At 38.5% G+C, this 22,184-nt stretch overlaps 1 protein-coding gene across 6 annotated transcripts in view; it reads right to left on the reverse strand.

Annotated features, from left to right (window-relative positions):
- Positions 1 to 144: 144 nt before the first annotated feature.
- The window catches only part of nab2 (NGFI-A binding protein 2 (EGR1 binding protein 2)), a 24,019-nt gene continuing 1,979 nt past the window's right edge, over positions 145 to 22,184 (reverse strand). Inside the window, exons 2-9 of one of the 6 annotated variants that reach the window (XM_087271668.1) lie at positions 18,979 to 19,896; positions 17,413 to 17,546; positions 16,430 to 16,493; positions 14,383 to 14,491; positions 10,455 to 10,637; positions 3,037 to 4,412; positions 2,354 to 2,570; positions 145 to 1,239 (exon numbers count right to left, since the gene is read on the reverse strand). In XM_087271668.1, coding sequence (XP_087127794.1) covers positions 4,333 to 4,412; positions 10,455 to 10,637; positions 14,383 to 14,491; positions 16,430 to 16,493; positions 17,413 to 17,546; positions 18,979 to 19,884 — 1,476 coding nt within the window. In that variant the 5' untranslated portion in view covers positions 19,885 to 19,896 and the 3' untranslated portion in view covers positions 145 to 1,239; positions 2,354 to 2,570; positions 3,037 to 4,332. 6 annotated transcript variants of the gene reach the window in all.

Below are 22,184 nucleotides of genomic sequence, written 5' to 3' on the forward strand. Positions count from 1 at the left end.
GTCAGAAAGGAGACCGTAACTTAAAATACACATATGCATATGCATGTTCACAAACAGTGCTGTGACTATTTAAAGGACACGAAAGACTTTTAATGCAAAAAAGCGAGCGAGTTGTTCTTAAATGAATGTAACAATCTAAAGAAATAAATGTGAGGCAATATAATTTATTGAGGAATTAACAAAATAAATAATCTGTCATTGAAGAGGCCACATATGCATTTGTAATAACGGACAATACTGAATACAGACACTATTAAAGGCATTCGACCTTTAAACAGTGAGAATACTAATCATCCTATGGTTTATTACTTCCGAAATCTCCAAAAAGTACAAACATTAAGAATTTCTGTTAATATTCACTGCATGAGTAACTAGTGTCAGCGATCTCAAGAGTCCATGAGTTCAGGAGCTCACACATTAATAATAAAATCCATAAGATAAAACATTTTGCTCTCTGTACACAATAAAGTATTTCAGCGGTTTATACACTGTATTGACTAATGTTTTTGGGACAGCCCACCATATCACTGAATTCAAGTCTTCAATCTCTTCCATGGCCATAAGTGAACATTTCAACATTTAAAATGGCTCAACACCTTTCATCAAAGTTGACTATAAAGAAATCAATTGGTCATATTATGGGATAGAGTGATAAAAATACGTGGAACAAAATCAATACCCATCATCTCTGGCCAATCAGTGATCAGCATTGTGTATATGTCATGTTTTGGTAATGGTAAACTTAAATAAGTTCCAGGTACTAAGTACAGAATGCAGTGGAAAAGCCCCTAAAGCTGAGCCTGTTCTACATGAACACTCACTAGTGAACAAACCTAGGTCCATATAGACATGCATGGGTGAGTTTGATGTGGAAAAAATGGACTGGCCTGCACAGAGGCCTGACTTTAACCCAAATGAACGACTTGGGCTGAATTAGACTAAAAAGGCTAAAAAGGGGGGGCCAACTTAATAATAAACCCTACGGATAAAGATTGGGATGTCATTAAATTTCAGGAAGTGCATGTAAAGGCAGATTTTCCAAAGGTTTTGGCAATGTAGTGTGTATGTTTCACCAAAGTTGGCTAGCTTGAAATCAGTTAGTTATACCACGGGAAAGACTTATAAAAATACATGGAACTTATTCAAGCCAGACTCACACACTGAAGTGAAATTGAAAATCTCTGACCAATCGGTGATCAGCAGCAGTGTGTACATGTCATGTTTTGGTAATGGTACAACCTGGGGTCTGTTCTTCGTACCTCGCTTAAATGATCTAAGATGATTTGGCAGATCCCGGATCTGTTAATCTTGATAACTGATCTCTCGCTAATTTGGTTCTTCAAACAAGTTCGCAAATCAGATTAGAATGTCTGGATAAACTGATCTGAGATCGCTGCGTGTGTTGTGAAGGACAGATCTATCGATCCTCGAAATCATGATCAGCAATGCAACGATTGGCTGACGGCACAGCAGCCTAATGACATCATCTGATTAATATTCAATTATCCATGTGAGCAAAATTACATCAAATTAGCAGTAAACGGCTTGTTAAATATGACACGCGATAACCTTCCACATTTGTTTTGAGCTGCAGGCTTTACACTTTCATGTGTCAAGAGTATTCATCATGTATTTCAATGCAAATCAGTGTATTTAGTTCTACATTTAGAAAATATTGTCTATATTATAGTAGCCGTTTTTTAATCGGTGTAAAGAATAACTGGATGTTTACAAAAGCATTTTGATATTGTTAAAGGCGTCTGCAACTTTTGTGAAGCATCAAATCACTATTAACTATCAAAACATGTATATGACTGCATAAATGTATTATTGCTTTAAAAAAAAGTCACATATTCTGCATTTCTATCACACAATTTGTACTAAAGCGATCTAAAACGTTCATATCAATAAGTTTTCTCTTTGCACCACCAGGTGGCAATCTTTGTACTTTCATTTCGAGGGTGCAGATTGCATAAGTTTTATTAATATGTATAACTTTATTTATTTTATTAATGACTATAACTTTATATATATAGTTAGAAAATATGTACCATTTTCCCAAGTGTATAACTATACTACTATTAGTAGTTATACTACTATTAGTAGTATAACTACTACTGTAAGAAAATATCAGTATTTGGAACATACTTTCTGTATTATCTTTGCATAAACTGAGCTGATCTAATCCTGTTTATATGAATTGAACCTACTCCCGATCAGGTTTGACCTAGCAGAACTGTTGCTATGACAACAACTCTCGGATCAGCTTTGAAGAACGAAACGATCCTGGATTGTGTCAAATCGTCAATATCCAAATCCAGCTAATTGAGTAATCCACGTACGAAGAACGGACCCCTGCTTGAAACCTCACCTGATGTAGTACTAAAATAAGTTCCAGGTACTAAGTACAGAATGCAGTGGACCAGCCCCCAAAACCGAGCTGTACTGAACCATGCCTTTAGTTCTGATGAAAATAACTGGTGATGCTTCAGCATACCAACACATTTTAGACCACAGGTGTCAAACTCTGTTCCAAAAGGGCCGCAGCTCTGCACAGTTTAGTTCCAACCCTAATTAAACACACCTGATCAAACTAATTGAGTCCTTCAGGCTTGTTTGAAACCTACAGGTAAGTGTGTTGGAGCAGGGTTGGAACTAAACTGTGCAGGGCTTCGGCCCTCCAGGAATTGAGTTTGACACCCCTGTTTTAGACAATGTCATGCTTCTAACTTTATTTTGGACCAGTTTATGGAACAGATGGGGATTCCTGTTCTACATGAACACTCACTAGTGAACAAACCTTGGTCCATATAGACATGCATGAGTGAGTTTGATGTGAAAAAATGGACTGGCCTGCATAGAGTCCTGACCTTAACCCAAATGAACGACTTGGGCTGAATTAGACTGTGAGACAAGCCTTCACAACCAAACGCAGTTCCTGACTTCACAAATGATTTTCCAAAGGTTTTGGCAATATAGTGCATATGTTTAATACCTTTCACCAAAGTTGGCTATTTAAAAATCAGTTAGCTATACCACAGGAAAGAATGGTAAAAATACATGGAACTTATTCAAGCCAGACTCACACACTGAAGTGAAATTGAAAATCTCTGACCAATCAGTGATTAGCAGCAGTGTGTACATGTCATGTTTTGGTAATGGTACAACCTGCTTGAAACCTCACCGGATGTGGTACTAAAAAAGTTACAGAGCAGTGGACCAGCCCCTAAAACTGAGCCATACTGAACCATGCCTTTAGTTCTGATGAAAATAACTGGTGATGCTTCAGCATACCAACACATTTTAGACAATGTCATGCTCCCAACTTTATAGGAATAGATTGGGAATGGGGATTCCTGTTCAACATGAACACTCACTAGTCAACAAGCCTAGATCCATATAGACATGGATTTTTGTTGGGGATAAAAATAGACTGGCCTGCACGGAGTCCTGACTTTAACCCAAATGAACACCTCGGGAATAAATTAGACCAGAGACTTTGACCCAGGCTAAAATCAGCGTCTGACCTCACAAATGCTCCTCCAGACACACATCTCTAGAGAGTTCAAGCTTAAAAGGGTAGGCCAACTTATTATCAAACCTTACGGATAAAGACAGGGATGTCATTCAATTTCAGGACGTGCATGTAAAGGCAGATTTCCCCAAGATTTTGGCAGTATAGTGTATGTTTATTGTAGCATTGTGATCAGTTGGATTAAAACAACAAATCAAGAAGACTAGCATGTCATCTAGACTAATGAATGAAGCTTCAGGTAACAGATACAGATGCAGGTTCATTTTCTAAACTACTCGACACCAAATTAGCACCATATTTATTGGTATGTCAAAGCAACTTGACTAAAGAAAGTGATGTATTTATAACACTCAAACTGCTTCCAGTTTAGAGTCTCCAGCCTAGAGAGGTGTCGACAGTTTTCTGTATTTTGTGAATAATATTTATTGACTATACTATTTATTTATACTTTGAGTTGCATTATGGGATCTTGATCTTTGTTCTAACAACTTTTTAACCTCGAAGAGATTGAAAAAGTGACTTTATTAAAAGTTTTAATGGTTTAAAGTGCTGCATTGTCTGGGTCGGTGTTGTACTTTTCGCTACAAAAACCTTGTAATGTGGCAGTACATTGGAGTGTTCCTTTAATGGATGATAAACCATCATCAATTACCTTAAAGCACATCGAACAAATGCAGATTCCATTGTTATTCTTTGACTGCAGCTTTACCCTGGCATGATGAACAGTGAAGTGAACACACACACACACGGCTTGGAGAGACCTGAGATCGTCATGGGGACTGAAGGACTGCTGGTTATCATGGATCATCTTTGGTGTTTGCTGGACTGCTGCTTCTGGTACTCAGACTTCTCCTCTCGGATGCCCTCTCCTCCATCTCTAGCACAATAAACAACATTTACATTTACATTGCTTTTCAAGATGGGAAACGAGTGCAGTCCGACACAGTATCAGATGTCAATTTCTATTATACAGCTGAAGTTCAAATATTGCCAAAATATTCCCGGAATAATTTTTTACAGATTCAGCAATTTTTCAGAGTATTTCCGATAATATTTTGTCTTCTGGAGAAAGTCTTATTTATTTTATTTTGGCTAGAATAAAAGCAGCTTAGATTTTTTTTTTAAACCATTTTAAGATCAATATTATTAGCCCAACTAAGCAATATTTTTCGGATCAAAATTGCCAGTATTACAATAAATAAATAAATACATAAATAAATTAAAAAAAAAAAAAAAAAATATATATATATATATATATATATATATATATATATATATATACACACACACACAGTATATATATATATATATATATATATATATATATATATTTGCAATATTTTATTACTGTAAAAAGTTTTTATTTTGTATTTTTTAAGGGTTTTATATATCACCATTTTTTTATATTTATTTTTTGTTCTATATAGGTAAATCATACACAGTTATACCTACAATTAATTATTCAATAATTTTCCTTCGGCTTAGTCGTTTTATTTATCAGAGGTTGCCACAGTGGAATGAACCACCAACTACTCCAGCATATGTTTTACACAGCGTATGCCCTTCCACCTGCAACCCAGTACTTAAATACACTCATACACACTCATTCACGTTCATACGCTACAGACAATTTAGCTCATTCAATTCAAAAGCGCATGTGTTTGGACTCTGCGGGAAACCGAAGCACCCGCCAACACGGGGGGAACATGCAAACTCCACACAAAAATGCCAACTGACAAATCCGGGACTTGAACCAGCGATCTTCTTGCTGTGAGGTGACAGTGCTAACCACTGAGCCACCGTGTCATCAGACTTTTATAATACATAATCAAACTAAAAACTGCAAATGGACATGTTTTCACAGTTTTATCCTCCCCTCTTTTTAATGAAAAAACAATTATTCTGTTTTAAGGCCAGTAAAATATTTCTGGAGACTTTTTGAAAATTTGGAAAACCTACACCACTGATTTCCATAGCAGTAAAAAAACTATGATTGAAATAAATGGGTTCTAGTTTCCAACATTCCTCAAAACTTCTCCTTTTGTGCTCAACAGAAGAAGTAAACTCAAAAAGCTTTTGAAATAATTGCAGGATAAGTAAATGATCACAGAATTTTTATATTTGGTGTGAACTGCCCCCTTAAAACTCATGCATACAGTGGAAGTCAACATGATTTGCCCTCCTGTGAATTTATTTGCTTATTTATTTTCTTTTTCAAATATTCCCCAAATGGTGTTAAACAAATTCAGGAATTTTTCACAGTATTTCCTATAATATTTTTTCTTCTGGAAAAAGTCTTATTTGTTTTATTTTGGCTAGAATAAAAGCAGTTTTTAATTTTTTTAAAGCCATTTTAAGATCAATATTATTACCCCCTTTAAGCAATATTAGGCAAGCAAAAATGGCCAGTTTTACTATAAATAAATAATAATAATAATAAATAAATAACATTTAATTTTTCATCATTTTCTTTATTTTTTTATTTCTTTATTTTTTAATTTTTTTCGGGGTTTTCACCTTTATTGGATAGGAAAGTAGAGAGAATTGACAGGAAAGCATGGGGAGCAGAGAGAGGGGAAGGATCGGCGCAGGAGTGCATGTGTCGACGCCCTAACCACTACACCACTGGCGTCGACCATTTTCTTTATTTTTACTGTAATATTTATACTTATATATATACATATATATTTTTTATACACTCTCTATATATACACTTTTTTACAATATTTTATTATTGTAAAAAGTTATTTTTATTTTTTAAAGGGTTTTATATATCATCGTTTTTTTGTTTTATTTTTATTTTATTTTATATATATATATTTAGTTCTATCTAGTTATATCATTTACAATTATACCTACATTTAATTATTAACTTTCCTTCAGCTTAGTGCCTTTATTCATCAGAGGCTTTTATTTATTTTCTTTTTCAAATATTTCTTAAATGATGTTTAACAGAGCAAGGAATTTGTCACAGTATTTCCTATAATTATTTTTCTTCTGGAAAAAATGTCTAATTTGTTTTATTTCGGTTAGAATAAATGCAGTTTTAATTTTTTTTTAAATCATTGTAAGGTCAATATTATTAGCCCCCTTAAGCAATATTAGTTTTGGATTGTCTCCAGAACAAACCACTGTTATACAATGACTTGCGTAATTACCCTAACTTTACCCTAATTAGCCTGGTTAAGCCTTTAAATGTCACTTTAAGCTGAATACTAGTGTCTTGAAGAATATCCAGTCATATATTATGTGCTGTCATCATGGTAAAGATAATAGAAATCAACTAGAACTGAGTTATTAAAACTATTATGTTTAGAAATGTGCTGAAAAAAATCTCTTCATTAAACAGAAATTAAGGAGAAAAATATACAGGAGGGCAAATAATTCTGACTACAACTGTACGCAGAGAAATGAGCACAACATGACTGACAGCGCAATGAAATGAACAACAAATTATTGGCGCACACACACACACACACACACACACACACACAAAAAGCTCATTTCTGTGAGTTTGACTGAAGTGAAGCATTAGTGTTTGCTCATTAAAGAGAGAGAGAGAGAGAGAGAGACACTGCATCCTTTCTCTGCCCACATGGTTTATTTTTACTCCGTCTCTGTGAGTCAAAGCGACGCCCTTCTCACTCCCTCCCACTCGTTCACCCCCTCTATTCTCTCCATCCATCCATCCATCCCTCCATCCGTCCGCACACTGATGCGCTTTGACGTCAGACGGGGACGAGGGGCTCCGATTTCTCACCCACGCATCACTTCCTGCGGCCCCCTCCGCCCGTACACTCGTCCTCTTCACATCTCGCTTTTTCATACTGTCTGATTCATGCCAGCACTGAAGACCAGCTACAGCACACACACCACCAGTGCTGCACGATGTTAGATAAACCTGACATCGCAGTATTTTCATAATCATAATAGTTTTAATAACTCATCTCTAATCACTGATTTATTTTGTCTTTGTCATGATGACAGTAAATAATATTAGACTAGATGTTCTTCAAGATACTAGTATTCAGCTTACAGTGACATTTAAAGGCTTAACTAGGTTAATAAGGTTAAGTTCGGGTTATTAGGCAAGCCATTGTATAAGAGTGGTTTGTTTTGTAGACAATCCAAAACTAATATAGCTTTTTACAGTATGGACCATGTCAATGTGGCGATGTCATTGACCCATGAACATTTTCTGCCTGAACTATTTCGTAACCACAACAAGAGACAGTTAAATGGTATCTTAATGTTATCATAACCTTATTTATGAATATATGGACATTTTGGAAGCTATGGAAATAAAAAATGTAATACAGGAAATAGATTAGGACAATTGTTGTTGTTTACATCCCTCAAAATGGTCTGTTCTTTTCTGTAGTCTTGGATCATTTGTTTACATTACGATAGTTGTTTTGTTACTATAGCAACTGTGGAATTATCACAATAGATTAAGGAGCCAATCACACTAGGGGTCTGCACAGGACTGATTTTTTAGTCCCGCTCCCGCAAGGTTTTATTCCGCACCCGACCACTCCCTCCGTATATTCTTTGTTCAACCGCTGCCTGATTAAAATAATTTTCTGTCCGACCCGACCGTTTTCGATAAATTTAGATCTGGTTTCTAAAATCTCACATTTAAGTTGGGTACTACCAAAAGAGAGAGATAACAGATACAACTGTAGGTTGTGCAAGGATTGTAGGCTAAATGTCAGTTTTGTTTGCCCCTTTGTGATGAGGCATGAGTGCTGCCTTATACATGAAGTTCCAGTCTTCTGAAGCGGGTTGCACACCAGGGGCCTCATGTATCAACGCTGCGTACGCACAAAAACTTTGCGTACGCCAGGTTTCACGCTCAGAATCGCTCACGTTTGGATTTACTAACAATGAACTGAACGTGGGAATGTGCGCAGGTTCACGGCAGCTTTCTGGCAGGCGTACGCACATTTTTTGTGCGTGTCTGTTTTATTTCCATTGGCGACTCCTAGAGGCAGTTGTGTTAAATTCTTCTCTACAAAGTGTCTGATCCTTGCAATGGCAGCTGTATGAGACGGGTTCATATAGTAGGTATGTAAGATTTCCATACCATACAGTTGAGCAGCTAAACATTAAAGCACAATTTGCAGCGGTCGCCTGTTTTCCCAATGTAATCTGAGCAATCTACTGCACGCACATTGCTATAAAGACACTATCTGAAGATGAATTTGCATGCGTGAATCAGAAACATTTCCATTCAATAAATGTGCAAATAAAATATGATGCACAAACTTATTGATGATTCCTACTTGTCTTTCTCTTGATAAATAGTGGGCAAAATCTGATATGTAGCGGGGAAAAAAAGAAAGAATACATTAGACGCTGGATTCGAGCCGAGTTCATGCTCGAACGTGTCAATACATGATCACATGCGTCTTATGAGGTGCGCCACTGAGACTGCTAAGGGTGCTGCAACATTTTTCAGTTATAAACCACACTATTTCTGTTTTAAATGCACTCAGTGCGATGTTCAGACCCAACTGTGTTGACCGCATCAGCTAAACTCTCCCACTCTATTTTTTTCTTTTGTTGTTAATTCCGGAGAACAAACTTGCAAATAACACCGCTTTTCTCCGGTCTACCTCAAAAGCAGCACCTCCAATTCACATTCTGTTCAAAGTTTCTCTTCTTGCTTGATTTTGCCGTTGCTTTTTCGTTGGGTTTTGCCATTAGCATAGTCATTAGCATATTCATACGGGGGAGGAGGCAGGGAGGGGTTTTGTGCTCGTGCATGTTGCGCTCAGTTTCACGTTCATTCAGATGTACAAAAGAATATGCGTGAGATTCGGCGTATGCAGTGTTTCATACATCTGAATTTTTTTCTGCGTACACACATTTACAGCTTTGTGCGTACGCAATGTTTTAGTAAGATTTCCACGCAAGTCTTCGTACATGAGGCCCCAGATGCGGTGTGAATATGATGGTTGGAAGTATCATTCGCCGGACAAGCACATACGCATGTTACTTAAAATTAAACTATTCAGATGGCGATCAGAGTGAACAGAGTCCTGAGTTATAGATGGGCGCCGCAGACAGCTGTCGACTTGCAGCGCTGGTGTGTGTACCCTGATAGAAATCTATGTTTAGAATTTTTAAATTCATGGTGCTGCGTGGTACGGGGCCGAGAGGCGCATCTGGTGTCCTACCTCCGTGACTGCTAAAGGGTAAAACTTCGAGGTATTATCACATCGCGCAAAAGGTCGTTTTTTTATTTGCGTCTATCATGCATGAAAAAGACTCCCATATATTCAACCCAGGCTCATTCTGGAAACATAGTCCCGCGGACGTTTCTGGAGACCGCAAAATACGTAAAAGAAGTACGTGTTTGTGCAGTTTTTGTTTTCGCGAATCCGCCGTGCTGTCTGTCCGACTGACTAAATGATTGACTGAGCGACCGGCCAATCGGCCGACCCACCCTCCTCCTTGCCTAAACCTAACCGGTTTTACTGATTGACCTGTCCTGGGCCCATCCACAATTTTGTCGTGCAGTTTCTAGAGGAACTGAATATTTATTAGAAAATTTATCAATAAAGTAGGTGTTTCATTAAAGGAAAGGGAAAAGAGTTTGCGGAGAGTTATTATAACCTAACAGACTCCTCCTCCTGCTTAGCATTACTGTTTGTTGTCAAAACTGACAGCTGAAGGGGCGTGGTTAAATATGTTGGCCACACCCAATACCTCAGACAGACCTAATCTGAAAATTTAACTAAAAACAAACAGGAAGTGCATTTTCAGATTTTAGTTGAAGATTAGAAGGGCAAATTATTTGTTTGATTCTTAATGACATGCACAGATGAAATGTTTACCACAAAACTAGCAATGTGAGCTAAGAAAAGCATGGCTGGTGGTGTTGTATGAGAGATGACAGAACTCTAGTATTCACCTGAAATCTGTCTCTTTTCTGACCCTAGGCTGACTCTGCTGGCGTGGTCACGTGACACCATTCTAGCCAATCTGAGGCCCTCATCCATGAGTGTCTGTTGCATGAGCGTCCGACTCCAGGTGATGAGGCTGGTTTCGGGGAGGGGGTGAGGGGACGAGGACGCCTGACACTGAGGACTCAGATCTATCAACACACACAGAGACAGACAAACAATGAATTCTGAGGCAATGAGGGAGTGAATGGACACCTTTACAAGACCTTTATAACCATGACGTCACATGTCATGAAAGTGAATGAGATTTTATGCATGCTTATAACAACTGTTGTTAAGTGTCATTCGCTCAGTTATATACTCAATTTTCTTCGGCTTAATCCCTTTATTCATCAGGGATCGCCACAGTGGAATGAACCGCCAACTTATCCAGCTTATGTTTTACACAGCGGATGCCCTTCCAGCTGCAGCCCACTACTGGGAAACACCCATGCACACTTATTTACACTCGTACACTACAGCCAATTTGGTTCATCAATTCACCTATAGTGCATGTGTTTGGATTGTGGGGGAAACTGACCCAGCCGAGACTCAAACCAGCAACCTACTTGCTGTGAGGCGACAGAGCTAACCACTGAGCCACAATGCTGCCTCGCTCAGTTATGTCATTTTAAATGCAAAGATGACAGTGTTTGTTATGATAACTTGACATAAACACATCACAAGCTGTTTATGTCTTTGTCATGACAACTTGACATTACGAAGACAACAAAACTTGTCATAAATCCTTCATAAACATGATCGTCATGATGAAGTCATTATAAGTATGTCATTATTTTTAAAAGCCTGTCATTAATATAACTACAGTGGTACAAGCTAAATTTGTTTTTAATGATGCTCTTAATTATAATTCCACAGAGTAATGACCCTTTTAATGAGACATTTTAATGGCAAATACAGTGAAAACGTAATCAGAAAAATATTCATGACACGCTTATAATGCCTCATCACGACAATCATGTTTATGACAGATTTATGACAAGTTATGTTGTCTTGCTGATGTCAAGTTGTCATGACAAAGATGAAGACTGCTTTGTTGTATTTGTTCATGTCAAGTTGTCAAACAGTATCATCTTTGCATTTAAAATGACATAACTGAGCAAATGACACTCAATAACGGTTGTCGTAAGCATGCGTACAATCTCATTCACAATCATGGCATGGCACCTCTTCAAGTAAAGTGATACTGAACATTTTGACACATGCACTAAATGCAACACATAATGAAAAAAGGACAAATGATGGGTTGGAAGTTACATTTTGGCAAGCAGTTGGATTTTGCAAGCAGTAAATCAATGGCTATGTCTCCATCCATATACATTTATGGATTGTGTGTGTTTTAGGCACTTAAACATCTCCTTTTTTTTAAAAATAACAATTTATGGGCTTTATTTTAATGATCTAGACGCAAAGTCTAAAGCGCAAAAGCATTAAGGGTGTGTCCGAATCCACTTGCTATTTTAAGGACAGAAAAATACGCATTGCGCCCCAGCGCATGGTCTAACAGGGTGTGCTTATTCTCTTAATGAGTTCTGGGTGTGTTTTGAGCATAACATGCATTAAATCAATCAGAGTCTCATCTCCCATTCCCTTTAAGAGTCAGTTGCGTCACTCCATGGCACATTTTCTATTTACATGATGGACTTTAGGTGTGAAAACAGAACGCTTCACTAGCGAGAAAACAGTTAAACAGAGCATCTGCAGCAAGAGGATAAAGAACGAGCCTCCTCCATTCAGCCTCTTTACTTTCTCTTTACTTTATTTTTACTCTTTACTCCTGTACTTTTTTTTCAAACATATTTAATTTAGTTTGTTAAGCGCAAAGATTTGTGTCAAAACTATTTCTAAATTCTGTTCTAATTTCCAGCAAAGGAATAAATGAACAATAATAAGGAAGTGTGGTCAATATTCAAAAACACATCCTGTTCTTATGCCCCATGTGCTGATGCAGACGTCTCCAAAACCCCACAGCTGGACAAATCTAAACTCGATTTTAACAAAACAAATATAAATAAGCTTATAATAAATAATACTGCTAATAATAATAATAATAATAATAATAATAACATTATAATAAAAATGCAAATTGTCATGAATAAACTAAAAGCCCACAATCTGCTAATAATAATAATAATAATAATAATAATTATAATAAAATTATAATAAAAATGCAAGTTGTCATGAATAAACTAAAACTCCAACCCCCCCCCCCCCCCCCCCCCCCCCCCCCCCCCCGAGGTGAATAAGGCATAGAGGCAGTGGTTTTTATATTTATATGTAAAGATATTTGTGTGTTGCTGTCCATCCTGTGTGTATTAAGCAATGTATAAATGTTTGGACCTGCATAGGCGCATAACTAACGCGCTCTGTACTGAACTTTAGAGCAGCTTTAAGTTGGTCAATTGTGCGGTCTATTTCAGTTCCTTAATATAGCAATGCATCAACAACGTGCCTTAACACACCTCCTTTATAGTCCAGCACACCCATGAGCAAAAAATACATTTGCTATTTAAACAACATGGTGCAAAATGTGAAAATTAGAGTGGCGCTGGTCTGAAAATAGCAACAAATCGCCCCATACACACCTTTGTGTCTTATTGTGCTGGGTGTATATTAGGCAACCCAAGCTCATTCTGAAAATGTAGACCCGCGGACGTTTCTGGAGATCGCGATTTATGTAGCCGGAGGTACTTATGGCTGAATTTATTTTTTTAAGCGGAAGCTACGGGCCGGTGTGACGCCGCTCCTTTTCGCACTCGCCGGCTGACAGCTCACCTATGTGTGGAGGGCTTTCCCGACGCAACCAGTTTCTCAGGTTCGCTCATTGAGACGCTGAGAGGAGCTGACCACGACGACCGGGTTTGAGTCCAGGGAAAAGCGGTTCCAGAAATTAGGTAAGACAAAAACAGAATCCAAAAAATAAAGTGAACGAGTTCATAACAGGGCGAGAATGTGGTAAAATCCGAAAACGGGGTAAAAATCAGACGAGGGCTTTTCTATATCTGGACGGCTTTTGTAAATCGTTGCTTGGGTTTAGGGAAGTAAATAGGCGGGCGGGTCAATCGGTAAAACCGGTTGGGTTTACGGAAGGAGGAGGAGGGTGGGATTCGCCGGTCGCCCAATCATTCAGTCAGTTGGACAGACGGTCACTTGACAGCGGCCTCCCGGTGGGTTTACGCGAGAACACTGCGGGCGCCAACGGCAAAAACTGCACAAATACGTACCTCCCAGGATGTATTTCGCGGTCTCCAGAAACGTCCAGGGGACTACATTTTCAGAATGAGCCTGGGTTGATATTAGGGCCCTATATTATATATAATTACAGGTTTTACTGTTCGCCCTATACTCAACACCTTAAAGGAGACCTATTCTGCCCCTTTTTACAAGATGCAAGATAAGTCTCTGGTGTCTCTAGAGCATGTATGTGAAGTTTCAGCTCAAAATACCACATGAATAATGTTTTATAACTGTAATAATCTGCCCCTTTTAGGCTTTGATCCTAATTGTGGCGTTTTGGTGACTGTCGCTTTAAATTGAAATGTGATTTTTCAAAAGAGGGCGGAGCTACAGATGCCTGTGTGTCAGCATAGTGGCAGATTCAAAACAGGACTAAAGTTATCTCTGTGGTAAAAAAAGAAAATGTAAAATGTGTGAGAATGCATTAGTCTATGGAGACTTCTGTCGCTGTGCATTTGTGTGACATTATCTTCAGCAGGTGAAAACTCTAATGGCGGATGGCTGCTTCTCACTCAGGGCTGTCTATGCTAATGCAGAGTCTCCATTAAACAACACACTGATTGAATTGATCCGTTCTGTCTGAGTCTCCAGTAAACTCACTGGAAAATATCTGATGCCAAGTCCCACCCCACACCTCACCTTGTGTTAAACTGTCCAGACTTTCTCCAGAAAGACTGTTGTCGTCTGCTGTAGATCTGACGTCACTGTTGACCGCTGGATCCTTCGACAGTCTGTCAGAATCTGTGACCTGCAAACAGCAAACACTTCATTGTGAATGTATGTTTCCCAAAGATGGGTTGCAGCTGGAAGGGCATCCGCTGCGTAAAACGTATGCTGGATAAGTTGGCGGTTCATTCCGCTGTGGCGACCCCAGATTAATAAAGGGACTAGGCTGAAAGGAAAATGAATGAAATCATTCGCTGAGCACTTTAGATCTTTGCGTTTGTACATCTTTATTTCGGTCCCGTTCTTTTTATTGTCAATTTGAGAATATTTAATACAGCTGAAGACAGATTATTCACCCTCCTGTGAAATTTTAAATATTTTTTAAAAATATTTCCAAAGTGATGTTTAACATTGTAAAAAATGTCCTTGTTCTGTTCTGTTTGAGACACTTTGAAAAATGAAGTAAATTTCATTAATACTTATTACATAAATACATTCACTTTGGCCTTAAAGGGCCATGACACCTCCCACTTTCGGTTCAGGTCCACCTCCCAATTTTTTCAAAAGATTCATCATAATGGGGGTGGAGCTCTGAGAGCAAAGGGCAGGAGTGGGCGTGGCCAGCAGGGGAGAAGGAGGGGAGTGACCAACTGTTGTCAGTCGGCTCACAAAATAAGACCCAAACCGTGAGGAGATGCATGATTTTATAGTTTACAGAGTTAAAATGCAAAGAAATAAACAGTGATTTAATGCCCTGCTACATCTGTTATTCGTAATGTCATATACAGACAACCACAATTTATATCATTATAAAGATAATCATGTTCATATAAAGACTATAAATGAGGACTTCTCCCTCAATCCCATGGTCTGAATGCAGACTCAGTGCTGCAGGTCTCTTGCCCTGTCTAACCATTAGCCCTGCTGGTAATCTGGAGGATTTAGGCAAACACAGCAGCATGGCGATGTGTCTAAATGTGAACTGATAAAAGACAACATCCGCCATTCTCTAATTCTCGTACTTCTCTCCCGACAAAAATGCTTGCTGCACAGAAACAGCTTTGCTGTATCGGCCCTGACAGCATCGCGAGGAAAAACATGCAACAAACCCCCGTGGATCATGGAAACAAACACATACAAGCCTTCATGAACAGCTAAACACTGTGTGCCGTGGGTCCGTGTCTCAGCTTGGCACTGGCAGGTCTGTCTAGCCTTCAGAAAGCACGTGCAGTCATGAATAATTAAGCAGCTGGCTCTTCTCATAGGATAAGAAATCTCCGCTATGAATAATAATGAGAAACCGACGCGTCATCTTTGCACTTGCAGTTTTGCGATACGTCTTCGATTTTGATCCCGCCCCAAAAATTATTTTAAACCCAGAAGTGAAGTGGATTTTATATTCTTTAAAGTGTGAAGTTAATCTATATATTCAAATTGTATGTGTATAATCTGCTTCTAGACTTGCATACCATTAGAAGAATTACCATATCACAAGAAATGGATAAGTTATATAGTTACCAGGTTTGGGTCAGGGGTTAACCTAGGTGGAATTTGGGGTCAGGGGTTAACCTAGGTGGGATCTTGTGTGACAAATTAGAACAAAGGGAAAAACAGTTGCAAAAGAGTATTTAAGCAGGCCAGAACATCAGTGAGAATTTTTCAGACAGAGATGCTACTCGGGGTCTCCTGAAAATTCTCCTTTGTTGTTGACAATAAAGTATACTCTTCTGAAATTCATAATCTCCAGACTGAATTTGATTCATTAAGAGAAAAATTGAAAACCACTACAGAAGCTGAAATGAGCTGACAAAAGCTCAAAATTATCCAGTTTTCCCCACAATTAAAGCTGACAGCTGCTAACATTGTCCTAACTGATGCTCAACACACACACATCTGTTAACATCTCAAAAAAAGTACCCGAGGGTTTTGTGAACCTTTAAACTGCGCATTTCTAATGCTGATGAATATTTGCAATCTCCCCGAAACTTTAGTTAAACTGTTGATGTCTTGATTTACTCACGTCAAGCTTGATCCTCTTCTGAGCGGCACACTCGGTGGAGGCAGAACAATCCTCTGAGTATGTCCTGAGATGACAAAAATAAAAAATTCAGCATGCGATGAAATAAGTTGAGCATTAATCATAAAAAAGACGCTAATTTCAATGAAAAACTGAAACTGGTATACACTTCGGCTGTTCATAACAGTTCTGAGAGTCTTCAGGTTTTTGAAATTGATCTTATTGTGATCCTAACAAACAGAAAGTGTCCGACCTGGCGTAAAGAGTAGAGTTTTGAGTCTTTTTTTTTTGTGAATACATGTAAATAGTATGTGAGGAACTATTATGTAGAACAAATAAGGTTTTTGAAAGGTTGCCAGATATTATAAAAGCACCCTATAGTCAAACAAATAAAACAAAGGCAGTTATTGTGGAAGGCAATGCAAAACTATTAGAATAACATATACTGTATAATAAAAATACAACATTGCCAATTTCCTGCTAAATTAATTCAATATATAATTGGTTTCTGGGGGAGTGGGAAAAGTTGTGAACCACTGGCATCCTTATCTTTCCTTCTGATTCCTGGGCTCGTGCCAAGTCAAAAGCAGCCCACAGATTCAATTTCCAGAAAACTCCTCCAAGAGCTTTCTTTGGATCTTTACCAAATTGGACTTTAAAGCTTCTTCATATATCAAAGACGTCAACAGAAAACACAGCAAATAGGACGTGAGGGTGTGTTTAGAGTGCTATGAAATACTGAAATCAAATGTGTTTATCATCATTCCCCATACACTCACATTCAAACACACACACTCATACACTACGGCCAATTTAGTTAATCCAATTCACCTATAGCGCAAGTGTTTGGATTGTACAGAGGAAACCCACGCCAACACATGGAGAACATGCAAACTCCACACAGAAATGCCAACTGGTATTTAGCAATATATGAGACCTCATTAAAGTGAACTATAAGGTGTACTCATAAGAGAAGTGATCCTCACCTGTGGTGTTTAAATGTAGACGTGTAGGCACATTCTCTGGCCACTTGTCGCGCTAGTGAGAAGAGTTCGACTCTGCGCAATAACAGAGCATTGTCTCGAATGCAGAACTGAGCTGCCGCCTCGTTGATGAGCATCTGAAAGAGGAAATAAAAGAGAACCAGGTCTTTAATGGTCATCTGTGACTGGAAATAAGCTAATTTTACAGCACAACTCTTGTGTACTGTTCAAACTGACTCCCCTTTCATTATGTTCGGGGCTGTTTTTGACCCAATGACTGTAATTATAATCACATTTTTGACTGCAAAGCCATGACAGCATATGATCATGCATTCTTGATTGTTGTTTTTCCCTGTAGGGAAGAGGTAAAACTTTTATTTTTTAAACAGATTTGAATGCAGCGATTAGAAGGATTAATAAGCATTTGCAAATCAGCACCATTTATAATTTATGTTGCGTGGGTGTTGAGATCTCGATCTTTCAATGATTAATCGTGCAGCTTACACTGAATGCATTTATGCAGGCTAAACAAGCAGTGACAGAAAACACCTTTAATAAACTAAGAAACCCACCACATCCTCAATAACTCACCACAACTTCTTCAGTCATGATTATATTTTACAGGAAAGCCCAAATGCTTTAATACATGTGATTTCAATGACGCGAGAGGCGATCCTCTGTGATCAATACAAATTTAGGATTTATCTACAAGTTTTAAAAAAGTATTAATCTGTGGGTCACATGTGTGAACTATGGATTGTGATCCGTACGAATCATGGATCAACCGTGATCCATTACAGCCCTAGTAGATGTGATTGAGGCATATTCCATGCAATCTGCATCATTTATGCAATGTATCGATAATTCCCCTCTATTTGCACATTTGCATTGACTTTATATGTAATTTACACACTCAAACACCTAACTTCACTTTCCAACCTTAAACATAAATAATGTCTAAATAACATTTAAATAATGTCTAAATAACGTCTAAACAACATCTAAATAATGTCTAAATAATATCTAAATAACGTCTCAATAACTTCTAAATAACATCTAAATAACATCTAAATAAAATCTAAATAATGTCTAAATAATGTCTAAATAACGTCTCAATAACATCTAAATAACCTCTAAATAACATCTCAATAACATCCTAAATAATATCTAAATAACTTCTCAATAACATCTAAATAACCTCTAAATAACATCTAAATAATATCTAAATAATGTCTAAATAACTTCTCAATAACATCTAAATAACCTCTAAATAACATCTAAATAACATCTCAATAATATCTAAATAACGTCTAAATAACATCTAATTAATGTCTAAATAATGTCTAAATAACATTTAAATAATGTCTAAATAATGTCTAAATAAATCTAAATAACATCTCAATAACATCTAAATAACATCTAAATAAAGTCTAAATAAATCTAAACAACGTCTAAATAACATCTAAATAACGTCTAAAATCTTAAAAATTCACATTTCTAAAAAGCTACTTCAAACTTTCTGTATATAACTCAATACAAACTCCTTAATCAACTTCAAAACAGACAAACCTCATGGTGTGTGAGCTGTTTCCCCTCCCTCCTCTTGGAGTCGAAGCGTCCGTAGATCAGGCTGTATTTGCGGATCTCCTCCTCTTTGCTCTTGTCCTGAGCTTCCAGGTTGAAAATGTGTCCCACGGTCTTGGCCATTTTCTTATTGAGTCTCAAAAGCGTCTTGACCTCAGTCTGATCGGCTTGCGGCATGGTCCTCAGAAGCCGATCCACGCTGTCCTCCACCGCTTTAATAGTGTCCGGATCCAGCTGACCTCCAGGCCACGGAGAAGCCAAAGTGGATGATGAAGATGATGTTGGCGTTGGTGGACCCAGAAGACGAGAATGACAAGCAAAGGGTAAAGGAGGCACGGGTTGATCTTCATCTAAATCTGCAGATCCGTATATTTCAGGGCTGAGCCAGTGAGAGTCCATTGGGGACAGCTTTTCCCTGTACAGATGGTGGTCTGGAGGTATTGGAGATGCCTGCGAACAGGGACTTTTCGGACTGTTTTCTCTAAGCGGCGTAAGGCAGGAGCCAACTTCCTCTCTTTCACATGGAGATCCTGGTTGACCGTTGCTCATAGATTTTCTTGCACCCATTATTGTTGAGTTGGCACTGCCAGCACTGTCGATTCTAAGCAGAGGAACTCCACATGGAGCCACATTGGTGGTCAGTGGCTGGTTGAATAGCGTTGGGTTTGATGCCCAGTCGCGCAGCGCTTTCTGTAATCGCCGCACATGCAGGGGTTTTGTAGCCATGCCCACAAGAGCCATAATCTCAAGAAACTCCTCTTCGCCAGCCTCACACAGCTGCTGGACATCATCGCCGCCCTGCTGGATGAAGGTGTCGTAGTACATCAGCAGGTTGGCTCGCTGTAAAACTCGGTAGAGCTGCAGTTCACCCAGCGTTCGTGGCAGAGACATCCTGATGATCAGCTGCAATGGGATTCCCAAATAATCAATCATTAGTGTTATAAGTTAATTAAATAAAAGTAATAAAAATATAGCTGCAAGCAGCGATTACGGGGCCAAGCACAAGACAAAAAATAAGCATGAAAGTACGCATCAGGGGCCTCATGTATCAACGCTGCGTACGCACAAAAACTTTGCGTACGCCAGGTTTCACGCTCAGAATCGCTCACGTTTGGATTTACTAACAATGAACTGAACGTGGGAATGTGCGCAGCTTCACGGCAGCTTTCTGGCAGGCTTTCTGTCTGTTTTATTTCCATTGGCGACTCCTAGAGGCAGTTGTGTTAAATTCCTCTCTACAAAGTGTCTGAGCCTTGCAATGGCAGCTGTATGAGACGGGTTCATCTAGCAGGTAAATAAGGTTTCCATACCATACAGTTGAGCAGCTAAACATTAAAGCACAATTTGCAGCGGTCGCCTGTTTTCCCAATGTAATCTGAGCGATCTCCCGCACGCACATTGCTATAAAGACACTATCTGAAGATGAATTTGCATGCGTGAGTCAGAAACATTTCCATTCAATAAATGTGCAAATAAAATATGATGCACAAACTTATTGATGATTCCTACTTGTCTTTCTCGTGATGAATAGTTGGCAAAATCTGATATGTAGCTGGGAACAAAAGAAGAAAGAGTTCGTCAGACGCTGGATTCGAGCCGAGTTCATGCTCGAACGTGTCAAAACATGACCACATACGTCTTACGAACGCGCCACTGAGACTGTTAAGACTGCTGCAACATTTTACAGATATAAACCACACTATTTCGTTTTTTTTTTTAATGCACTCAGTGCGATGTTCAGACCCAACTGTGTTGACCGCATCAGCTAAACTCTCCCACTCTATTTTTTTCTTTTGTTGTTAATTCCGGAGAACAAACTTGCAAATAACACCGCTTTTCTCCGGTCTACCTCTGAAAGCAGCACCTCCAATTCACATTCTGTTCAAAGTTTCTCTTCTTGCTTGATTTTGCCGTTGCTTTTTCGTTGGGTTTTGCCATTAGCATAGTCATTAACATATTCATACGGGGGAGGAGGCAGGGAGGGGTTTTGCGCTCGTGCATGTTGCGCTCAGTTTCACGTTCATTCAGATGTACAACAGAATATGCGTGAGATTCGGCGTACGCAGTGTTTCATACATCTGAATTTTTTTCTGCGTACGCACATTTACAGCTTTGTGCGTACGCAATGTTTTAGTAAGATTTCCACGCAAGTCTTCTTACATGAGGCCCCTGATCAGCTGCGAATTTGTAACTTAAAAGTGTTGTATGACCGTTTTTGACTCTTTTAATGTATAATAAATACTATTTGGAGATATTTAAGAAACATAATAGGCGAAAATATCTGAAAAACAAGAGTAAAGTCAACTATTTTCACTTGAAAATACGTTCTGTGTTTTTAATTAGCAAATATAAAAACAATGCAAACGTAAACATTAGCTGAGAAGCTAATGTAATGGGTGTGACAGCCTTGCTGAAAAATCGAGCTTAAACCAGCCTAGGCTGGTTGGCTGGTTTTAAGATGGTTGACCAGGCTGGTTTTAGAGGGGTTTTGGCCATTTCCATGCTGGTTTCCAGCCATTTCCAGCCTGGTCTTAGCTGGTCAGGCTGGAAAATGACCAGCTAAATCCAGCTAAAACCAGCTTGACCAGCCTGGTTTAAGCTGGACATCAGCCTAGGCTGGTTTAAGCTGTTTTTTTTCAGTAGGGAGACAAAGGACAGGTACGTTGTTGAGAAACACTAGTCTAAAAGATGAACTGGTTTAGTTACGGAGTGTGTGTGCAATCAGCTTCAGTGATCTGAAGAAAAAAAAAGAGGTGTTTCTAGTCTTTCAGACTATTATTAGCATAAACATGAGTGAACATCTGAGCTGTTAGTAGTGCTGGAGGATTTGTGTTAGGGACTTCAAATATGCTGTGTTTGGTGTTCACAACATTTTACCAGTCCTATGAGCTGCCATTAAATCAAACGTGGAAGAAAAAGAAAAAGACAATAATGTATGGATTATACAGGGGTAAATGAAATTCTGAAATTGCACAGGACTGACCATCAGGAACTAAACATGTATTTTTAATTACTTAAAAATGATATGAGCTTGAATATACTATCAATATATAACATTTCACATGCTTTGCACGTTGTTTTGGAATTGTGTTAACTATCAAACATGAGCAAAGCAGGAAGCTAGCCGAAAAGCTGAATTTAGCAGATGTTACCGCAATGACTGGTCTATTAAAACTCATTGTCATCTTTCC

Source organism: Danio rerio, chromosome 11, assembly GCF_052040795.2.
Source record: "Danio rerio strain M-AB ecotype USA chromosome 11, GRCz13ab, whole genome shotgun sequence".
Classification (NCBI taxonomy): Eukaryota; Metazoa; Chordata; class Actinopteri; order Cypriniformes; family Danionidae; genus Danio; species Danio rerio.